The 10106-nt window shown below is 62.3% G+C and overlaps 1 protein-coding gene across 1 annotated transcript in view; it reads right to left on the reverse strand.

Annotated features, from left to right (window-relative positions):
* Window positions 1–3150: 3150 nt before the first annotated feature.
* Window positions 3151–10106, reverse strand: part of LOC118248460 (homeobox protein EMX1-like) — a 9075-nt gene continuing 2119 nt past the window's right edge. The window contains exons 2-3 of the mRNA XM_035547440.1: window positions 9502–9686; window positions 3151–3319 (exon numbers count right to left, since the gene is read on the reverse strand). Coding sequence (XP_035403333.1) covers window positions 3152–3319; window positions 9502–9686 — 353 coding nt within the window. The 3' untranslated portion in view covers window position 3151. The remainder of the gene's footprint in view (window positions 3320–9501; window positions 9687–10106) is intronic.

The following is a 10106-nucleotide window of genomic DNA, read 5'->3' on the forward strand; positions in this document are numbered from 1 at the left end:
GCCCGGCCCCTGGCCACGCACCGGACCCCAAATCCCCAAATCCAAGGCCGGGATGCTCCACGGCAGGACCCGCTGGGGCCACACGGGGTGGCCGGTGTCACTTTTGGGAACTGCCACGCTCACCCTTGGTGCACCCCACGTGGCAGCCGGCAGGGTTGGCGCTGGGGCCGCGGGGGGGATGTCGGCTCGGCGTCGTGCTCAACTCTCGGTGCCGTCTGGGGAGTGAAAAGCATGGCACTGGGGAAGTGGTAGCACATTAGTACTGTTTATTAGGACAGCAAATCGTGCCAAAAAAGAATACACACAACAGCTAATGATAACATTGTGCACATTCACTTAATAGCTAATTAATCCCTCTGACTTTCCTAATGTACAAAAGGAGCCTTCGGTTTGTGAGAACAACCCAACCATTTGCATTTATTATTTCCTATAATTGGGGAAGTGGAAGAAATGGGAAGGAAAAAAAAAAAAAAAAAACCCCCCCCACACACATCAAGTTGTTCACCTCAGCAGATAATAATAATGAGATGATCATCTCCTGTAGTATTTAATTAGAAATGTCGCAGTTAATTGATTTCTTGGATATGTTAACTAAGAAATAATGAGGACCAGGTTGCAGCAAAAGGTGCCAGCAAGGAGTTAAGGTTCCCTCCTGGAAGGGGTGACTGGCGGCTGCTCCCCGAGCCGGCCAGCGACAGCCAGGGGACAGCCACGGGGCTCTGGAGCCGGTGCCCTGGAGCCTGCAGTGGGAAATGGGAAATGGGAAACGGCTCAGCCCTGCCCTCCTCCTGGAGCTGTGGTCATCAGACACCAGCTCTGAGCTCTGCCGGCCTCACCGCCTCGGATTTCCCTGCCTGGGGACGGGGGGAACGAGCAGCAGCACCCGGCACAGCAGCCACCCCACAAAGCGTCCATGTCCCATGCACACCCGCTACCCAAACCTATTTTCTGTGTTGGGTTTTTTTTTTTTTTTTTGGTGTTCCTGGCTGCTTCTCCCCTTTTCTCGGTTTCTTTGCTTCCCCTCACTCACAGCTCCTTTGCTTTTCACTCCTTGCTCTTTTTTTTTTTTTTTTTTTTTTGCTTTCCATCCCCACGTGCGGCGAGGCAAGGGCGGGTGGCCCCGGTGCTGGGACGGCCGGCGCAGCATCCAGAGGCTGGAGCAGGCACGGGGCCACGCAGCACCCGCAGCCCTCAGGTGACACCGGTGCCACGTGCCGGGGCTGGGGTCGGTCCCTCGGTCCCTGTGAAAGCTCCGCCGTGGGGACCCAGCACCCCGACGACCGGGGATGAGCGGCGAACAAATCATTCCAGCCTAGAAATCGGCTCGAAGCGCTCCTGGCGCCGTCGGGTACCCGCAGCCCGTGGCACCTCCCTGCATCCTTTTAGGAGCCGTCCCCTTCTGCCGTGGGATTTTTGGCGGTGGGGCTGCTTCGTGTCGGCCTCCTCCGCCCCGCAGCCCGCGGGCATCGCCGCCCGGCCACGTCTTCCAGCCGCTGCCGCGCGCACCCGGCCCCCAACCGCGCCCGGGGGGGTTGGGGGGGGTGGGGGGGCCTCTTTTTAACCTTCTCAATGGATTTATCGACCGCGACACTTTATGTAACACTTCCACGTGTCTGGAATAAAAGCGTTTCGAGGCTTTGCCGCCTGTGGCAGGCGTGTCCTTGCCGCGTGGGGGCAGGCGGGGAGGAACGAAGGGGGCTGCGGGGCCGTGGGACCCTTGGGGCTGTGCCACGAGGCCTTCAAACGCCTTGAAAAAACGCAAATTCTCATCGTGCTGCTTGGCCGGGGAGCTGCTCCAGGGACGGGGCTTCTGTCTGCACGTGGGGAGGGGGCTGCCCCTTCCCGAAGAGCAGCAATTTTTATCTTATATATATATATGTGTGTGTGTGTGTGTATAATATTGGTATATAATATTTGTATATATCAAATAATATTTGTATATATACTTGTATATATCATATATACACATATTTATATATATGATATATAACTACTATATTTGCGTATTATATATGTATATAATTATTATAAACATCCTTCCCCCAGACCCTGGTGGGATGCAGGAGGGTGCCCGACCCTTGTCGTCCCCCGCCCCCCACCAAAATCCCTCCTAGCTTGGGGTCCACGAGTGCCCGGTGCCGGGGAGGGGGGTGGGGGGGGTCCCCGGGCAGCCCCCAGCGCCCCGTTTCCCGTCGGGCCGGGGCATTCCTGCCGGCTCTGGGGCTGCCTCTCCCTCGACATTCAATCCCCGGCGCAGGTGCGAGGGGGCTGCCAGCCCCCAAGCCGCCGCATACCTGGCATACCTGCGGCCACCCCGGCGGAGTCGCAGGGCCCCCCCCCCGCCCCCCCCCCAAGGGAGCAGCCCCCTTCTTCTGCTGCTTTCCCACCACCGTCCTCACCCCGCGGGGACCCTGCGGCGATGCCACCGCGGCGGGGACGCCACCCGTGGCCGGTGACGCCGGCATCCCGGCGGCCACGTCCTCGTGGGATGCTCCTCGGGTGGGCGAGGGGGGCGGTCGAGGCAACGAGACGTGGTTGGAGCGCATTTTGCTTTTTATTTCCACGCAGTAACACACACGCTACAGCTGCTGACTACCTACGACGGTGAACGCACGCACACAGGCACAAAAATAAAAGAATAAATTAAAACGGAACCGTGTAAAAACGGAACGAAACGGAAAAAAAGAAAAAAACAAACGACGACAGAGAAAGGAGGAGGAGGGAGAGGGAGGCAAAAAAAAAAAAAAGAGAAAAAACAAAAAGAAAAAAACAAACAGAAACCAGGGCTGGGCACATTGAGCTTCTAGGTAGGACGTTTTGATTTGATCTCATGGCTGACGGGCGGCTTCCAGCGCGGAGGAGGATGCGCGGTCGTGTCCCGGGGCGCGGGGCCCTGGCAGCCTCCTCTTCCTCCTCCTCGGCTCGGGCGGGGGCTTCCCAAAAAAGCGCCCCCGAGGGATGCCCCGGGCACCGCGGGACCGGGCGGCGGGGGGGAACGGGGTGCGGGCCCCCGGCGGGGCCCCGGAGGACCGGCGGCGGTGGCTTGGGCGGTGGCGTCCCTAGAGTTCGCGTGGTGGTGCCGCCGCGCGTGTCCCCCCTTCGTCCCCCGGGTTCCTCTCCATGGTGGCTGCACCAGGAGCCTGTCCCTGCCTTAGTCGTTGGAGGTGACGTCGATGTCTTCTCCGCTCGACTGCTTGGTGGCGAGGCGCCATCGGTTGATGTGGTGGGAGCCTTTCTTCTTCTGGTCCGAGTCCGGCCCTTCCTCCTCCAGCTTCTGCCGTTTGTATTTCGTCCGCCGGTTCTGGAACCACACTTTCACCTGGGGGAGAGCGAGGAGAGGAGAGGACAGGCGCTCGCTGGGGTCCCGGCACCGTGGGGACCCCAGCGGTTCCCATTTCTCCATTTCCCCCAAGAGCGGCCACAAAGAGGTCCCGGTCCCTGCGGGAGCGCTCCCAGCCCTGCCTCAGTTTCCCTTCCCGACCCTTCCCCTGCTGCGGTTCACAGGATGGGACCGGGTGCTCAGCACCCTGGTGCCCGGTGCCGTGGGTGGCTCCGATGGCCTCCTGGAGGTCACACGGATCTGTCCCCGCACACCATGCCCCCAGGTTGGGGTGGCATCGCCAGGTCCTGGCCCTGCTTCAGCTGCGGGTGCAGCCCGACCAAGCCCCTCGCCTCCCCGGGCCAATAAAATGGGGCAATAACCGGCATTTTGGGGCTTGGCCCATCGCACGGGTCCGTCGCTTTGTGCCCCTTGTGCGCAAAGCCCGAGGGAAGGGTCTGAGGCTCTCAGCCGCTCGGGCTGGAGTGCAGAGAACCAGGGAGCTAGCCTAGAGGATTAATTTACAGCATTTAGGTGTAAGGAAAGCTTTTTCCACCACCAGGCTGCCCCAGCAGCCTGCAGAGGCAGCGGCGTCTCCGCGCTCGGGGGCAGCTCCTGCGATGAGACGCGGCACCACGGGCACGGGCTGAGATCAGCCGGGAATTCGGCGGTGCAGGGAGCTGCTGGCAGTGCTGGCGGGTGCTGTGCGGTGATGTGGGGTGCTGTGCGGTGATGTGGGGTGCTGTGCGGTGATCGGGGTGCTGTGCGGCGATGCAGGATGCTGAGCAGTGAGCTGTGCAGTGGCGTGGGATGCTGAGCAGCGATTCGGGATGCTGTGCAGTGCTGCAGAGTGCAGCAGGCAATGGTGCAGGACGCTGTGCGGTGGTGTGGGATGCGGTGCAGCAATGAAGGGTGCTGTACGGCGGCGGGGGATGCTGAGCAGTGCTGCGGGATGCTGAGCAGCGGTGCGCGATGCTGAGCAGTGAAATGTGCAGTGCTGCGGGATGCTGTGGGGTGCTCGGGATGCTTTGTGGTGATGCGGGATGCTTGTGCAGCAATTTGGGATGCTGAGCACTGGTGCGGGATGCTGAGCAGTGAGCTGTGCAGCAATGAGGGATGCTGAGCAGCGATGAGGGATGCTGAGCAGCTGTGTGGGATGCTGAGCAGCGATGCGGGATGCTGAGCAGCCTGCAGGATGCCGCCCAGCCTCGCGGGCCCTGGCAGGACACTAGGTGCCGCTGCTCGGCCGCCGATGCCAGCCCCGCGACGCAGCGGGTGGGAGCGATCACCTGCACCGGGCACGTCCCGGATCGTGCCCCCTTCATCCCCACTCCTCGGGCACCGCTCCCAGCCCGTGCTCGCCTCCTGCTCCTGGGGGGGGTTCTCAGGAGGCCGAGGTCATCCCTCAGCCCCTGATTCCCAGGGGAGTGAAGCCCCCCCCGGCACACAGGGGGGCACTCGGTGACTCCGAGGCGTGCTCGTTCCACCGAACCAGCTGCTTTATGGCACCGCAGCCTGTTATAACCCCCTCCCGGACTCAAACCATTTGCTTTCCTCGCTTTGGGGCATTTCTCGAACAATACCGAGCTGGCGCCTTTCATTCACCAACCGCAAAGCACTTTGCAAACTTTAATTAATGCTCTCAGCCCTCTGGGAGCGGGGAAGTTGCCTTATCCCTGAGGCAGAGCAGGGGAAACCAAGGTATAAAGCGATTAAGCTCCTTGGCTGAGGCTCTGTGGCAATCAGAGCTGGGTGCGAGGCATCTCCTGAGTCCTCCCGAGCGCCGTTCAGCTCGGAGGACCCCGTCCCGACGCCGTCTCACCCGCAGTGGCTGCGGGACTGGGGGAGTTTCTCAGCTGGACGGAGCCACAGCACCTTGGCCCTGGGGTTCCTGGCCCCAAAAGCTGCGAGGAGAGCAGCGTGAGAGCCCCGCAGTGGGAGACCCTGGCACTGTGAGACCCCGGCACTGTGAGACCCCCCCCCCCAGCGGGCAGCTGGGGATAACCTGCCCCCTCGGAAGCCCCATCCCAGGAGCAATCGGTTTAAACCCCCAAGCAGGGGTTTGGCCCTTCCCAAACCCCCTCCACATTAACCATTGGAGGTCTGTGCGGCTCCAGCAGACGTCCTGCGGCTGTCCCTGCCCCCAGGTCCCCACTGCCCCCCCCGGGGTGGGCTCACCGTCCCACCCGCAGCACGCTGTGCGCACACACCAGGCGCACACACGGCGCTCCCGCACGTTACCACCACCGGGCGATGACGGCAAGCCCACGTCCACCAAGAAATCCCGCTCTGCCTCGGGGTTTTCTCCCAGCTCTGCTCGCACGAGGCCGACAGCACCCGGAGAGGTGGCTCTGCGGCGAGGCTGTCCCCAACCCTTCGGGCTGGCCGCGTGTCCCCAGCAGCCCCGGGACGGGAGCGATGCTGTCGGTATAAGCACGAGGCTCCAGCAGCAGCATTTCAGCTGGAGGAGCTCTGCAGCAGCTGTGACCCCGGGACCAGCCCCGCTGTCACCCCCCTCGTGCTGTGCTGTCACCTCCAGGGTCCCCAGCTGGGACCCCCATGGCGCAGGTGGTGCTGCACCCACCGGTGTGCAGCGCAGGAAGCCCCGGTGCGATGCCACAAAGCCCCGGCCAGGCTATGCCGCCTTTTCTTTTAAAAACACCCCAAAACTCGGGAGTTTGCTTTAGTGAGACACGAGGGCTGGGAAGGGAGCGCCCCAAAAGCGAGGGCACCAAAGCAGGACCGCCCTTGCTCGGCACCTTGCTGCTCCGTGCCCAAGAAGCGTGCCCCCTGCTCGTGTACCAGGCAGGGCCGGGGGGGCTGCGCTGTGCACCCCTGCGAGCCGAGAGCCGTCTTATAGGGACGGTCCCCAGCTGCCACCTCGTCCCCTTTGGAGGCCCCCAGGCTCCCGCTGCCTCCCCTACCCCTGTTTTCCCAGCCTCCAGGCGTCCTGCCATGGGGACACCCCTCTGCCACGGTGTGAATCCAAGCAGGGGAGAGCGGACAGCCCGTGTTACGGAGCTGTCGGGGGGCTCCAAATCTCCCCCAGGAGCTGCAGCCCCAGCAGGGCGCAGGGAACCCGGCCCACCCACCCGCCCCTGCAGCGCGGCCGCTCTCCGGGTTTATCTGCGTCCCATCTTTCTCCTCCTGTAACTTCCAGGCATCCGCTGGCACCGCACGGTCACGGGGCCGCTCTGTCAATGATTACCGGCACCGCTGCTCGGAGCAGCCCCGGCCCACGGGGGCTGTGGGGCAGTCAGCCCTGCAAGCAGGACGCCGGGGGGGACACGGGGTCACACATGGCATCACCACAATCACCCCACGCCTCGCAGCTGGGCAGGAGCCCGGTGCTTTGGGCAGGGGACCCCGCGTGGGGTTTCCTCCAGCGCTCGCTCCACGTGCTGCCGGGGATGGGGAGGCTCAGCCTGCGGCGTGCAAAATTTCGCACGAGGCCTCGTTGTGCAAAATTAACTCGGCAAAGTGATTTCCCAGCCCGGCACACTCCCGTGGCCAGCGAAGCCAGATAACCAGGGCGGCCTGATGCCACCGGCAATGGGCACGGCGCTGTCACCGCCTGCGCCACCCAGCCTGGCACGACCCAGTCCCCGTGTCCCGTCCTGTCCCACGCTGCCCGGCACACGCACGCCGTCTCCCCGTGTCGCACCAGCCCCACACACGCACGTCCCACGCGTCCCGCGGGCCCGGTTACGTGGCACACGCTGTCCCCACGCCTCTGCGTCATCCCGGCACACGCACGCCCCGCGGCCGGCTCCTCTTGCGCCGTGCCCCCCGGCTTCATCCCACTACACCCCTGTTTGCCGTGGGCTGCTCCCCGCCGCTGCCTTTTCTCCAAACCCCTTTTTTTTTTTTTTTTTCCCCTCTGCCTGTCGTCCCAGGCCGAGGCAGCACCTTGGTGGGAGGAGGGCTGGGAAGGGGTTAATCACCTGTCCCCACCGCTCCCCCCATGGCCCAAGGCGGTTCCTGCTGCAGGGAGGACACTGGGACCCTTTTCACCTCCCCCGGGGCTGCTCCAGGTGTTGCCGGACCCGGCTCAGCACCACCAAGCTGCCCTTTGCAGGGCAAAAGCGGCTGAGGAAGCGGGGGCCGGGCCCAGCAGCCCCACTCAGCCCCTGCGCACAGCTCCAAAATGAAAAAAAAAACCTCGTCCGCACACCACTTGGGACACACAACGGGGCACGGGGCACGGGTGGAGGCACGCCTGGTGCGATGCCACCGCGTTGCATGGAGCACAGCGGTGGTTTTAGAGGGGTTTGTGGGGCTCAGCATCCCCTGCCCGCACCGTGAAGCAAGGGGGTGACAGCAGCACGGTCACAGGATATAAAATATGTTGGGTAACCACCAGCAGCCCCTGGCTGCCTCTCCCTCCCTCCGGTCCTGCTCAGTCAGTGCCCGGTCCCACACCTCAGCCCTCTGCACGGCTGGGTTATTTCCCTCTGGGTAATTAACAGAATATTTAAAACGTCTGTATATAATATATATATAAATATTTATCTATATAAATATATCTAAAGAATATATAATATAGAGATACATTTTAAGGCACAAAGCTGGGAGGGAGGAGGTTTCCCTGCAGCCGCTCTCTGCAGCGCCCTGGTCCCGGGGCCGAGGCTCCCCCCGTGCACAACGACCCGGCGGTGCCGCAGCTTCCCCACAACGAGGAGATACAGAACTAAAAACCAGGCTGCAGTGTGTAAAAATACATATATTGCCTCTCTCTGCGATTCTGTTTATGCAGGCGGATTTAGAGACGGATGCCTCTGCTTTCTCCCAAGAAATTGCGTTTAGGCTCGGGGCAATGGTGCAAAATGCGAGGGGCTCTGAGCGCCCCCGGGCACCCCGCAGCTGCCCTTCCCGCCCAGGCAAGCTGCTGTTTGTTCTTTGACCTTTCGGCTTTTTTTTTTCTTTTTCTTAGCACCGTTTTCAGCCCCGAGAAGTGGCCGAAGCAGCAAAGAAAGGCGCGAGGGGGACGGAGCCGGGGTGCCAGCTCCTGCCATGCCCTGCTTCGGGGCTGCATCCCCGAGACGCGGTGCCCTTACGGGGCTCGGTCCGTCCTCCCGGCTGCCTGCTTTTGGTTAAATCTCCTTGTGCTGCAGCCGCCCGCCGTCCCCGTTACAGGGAATTTTCCCTGCTAACTTCCCTCTCGCCGGGCTGCATTTGCAGGTTTTGCTCGCAGCCGCTCGTGCCGAAGCCGGCGGAGCCTGGGCGAGGACAAGGCAGGCGGCTGCGAGGAACACCCACGGCTCTGCCTTTAGTTTCCAGTGGAATGAATATATTTTATTTTCCATTAAATGGATATGGAAAACAGGCCAAATTAACAGCCAGAATTTGGCAGAAACTCTCCCCGTTGACTCCATTACTGGATATCAGGAGAAGCGGCGTGCCTTCGCCCGGGGTTTTGGGAGCAGCGGCGTGCCCAGCGTGCGGGGCTGCTCGGCCCCAATCCCCCTGTTTTCCCCTGGCACCATACACTTTCCCTTTCGCCTTCATCCCCCTGTCCTCCTGGGCTTCCTCATCTCCTACACTGAGGGCCAAACGCCTGTGCGATGTCTTTTCTAAAATCCAAAAGCTGCAGCTAAACAAGCCCTGGGGGCGAGCACCCTCCGCGGGCACGTTTCTTTGCACCGTCCTGAGTCCCGCGCGCCGCTGGGGCTGTCCGCAGACCCCAAAACTGGGCCGGGTTAAGGCGGATTTTTACAGCTCTCTGCCAAAGGGGTGACACCGCTGCTGCTTTGGTCACTGGATTTTTAAAAACGCATTTTGCACGCAGCAAAACACCCGAGCAAACAAGGAATAACACTGGAAAACGACTCCGACTCGAGACTGCGGGGGGGGGGAACCTGCGCCCCTACCCAAGCCCCAGCCCCGCTGCAGAGGGCCGTGATGCCAAAACGCTGCTCGGCCGACGGCAGCAGCTTCCCATCACCAAAAAAGCCCACCCTGACCCCAAATGCCTGTGCAGCTCCAGCACAATTTCCGTGCACGATTCCTGGAGACAGGAGCCGGGATTTCGCCCGGCGCAGCCCCGGCCCCGAGCGGTTTCGGCGCGGAGCTGCTGCCGTGCCGTGCCGTGCCGGGCCGTGCCGTGCCGGGCCGTGCTGGGCCGTGCCGTGCCGGGCCGTGCCGTGCCGGGCCGTGCCGGGCCGGGCCGTGCCGTGCCGTACCTGGGTCTCGGAGAGGCTGAGGCTGCTGGCCAGCTGCTTGCGCTCGGCGCCCACCACGTAGTGGTTCTTCTCGAAGGCCCTCTCCAGCCGCAGGAGCTGGGACGGCGAGAAGGCGGTGCGGATGCGCTTGGGTTTGCGGGCGAAGGGCCCGTGCAGGAGCAGGCTCTCCTGGGACACCTCGCTCCCTGCGGGCAGAGCAGCAGCGTCAGGCCCCGCGGCGGCACCCCCGGCACCATGAGGGATGGGGTCCTGGGGGATCGGGGGGTCTGGGGGCAGGTAGGGATGGGTGGGAGCCCCCCCGGCACCGCGGTGATCCCGCCTGGCTCGTCTCCTTCCCGGCTGGGCACGGGGCAGAGCAGGAGGGGAAGGGGAAGGGGGAGAGAGAGGAGGAAAAGGGGAGAGAGAAAAGGCACGGACAGAGCTGGGGAAGAAAGGGAGCAGGGAGAGAAATGGGGTGAAGGGGGAAAGAAGAGCAGAAAGAGACAGAAGGACTAAGAAATGTGGGAGGGGGCTGAGCAACTGGGAAAGTCAGGATGAAAAAAAGAAAGAGAGACAAGAGGGGAAAGGAAGGGGAGAAAGTGAGAAATCAAAAGGAAAAAATTGGG

This window comes from Cygnus atratus, chromosome 4, assembly GCF_013377495.2.
Source record: "Cygnus atratus isolate AKBS03 ecotype Queensland, Australia chromosome 4, CAtr_DNAZoo_HiC_assembly, whole genome shotgun sequence".
NCBI classification, from domain to species: domain Eukaryota; kingdom Metazoa; phylum Chordata; class Aves; order Anseriformes; family Anatidae; genus Cygnus; species Cygnus atratus.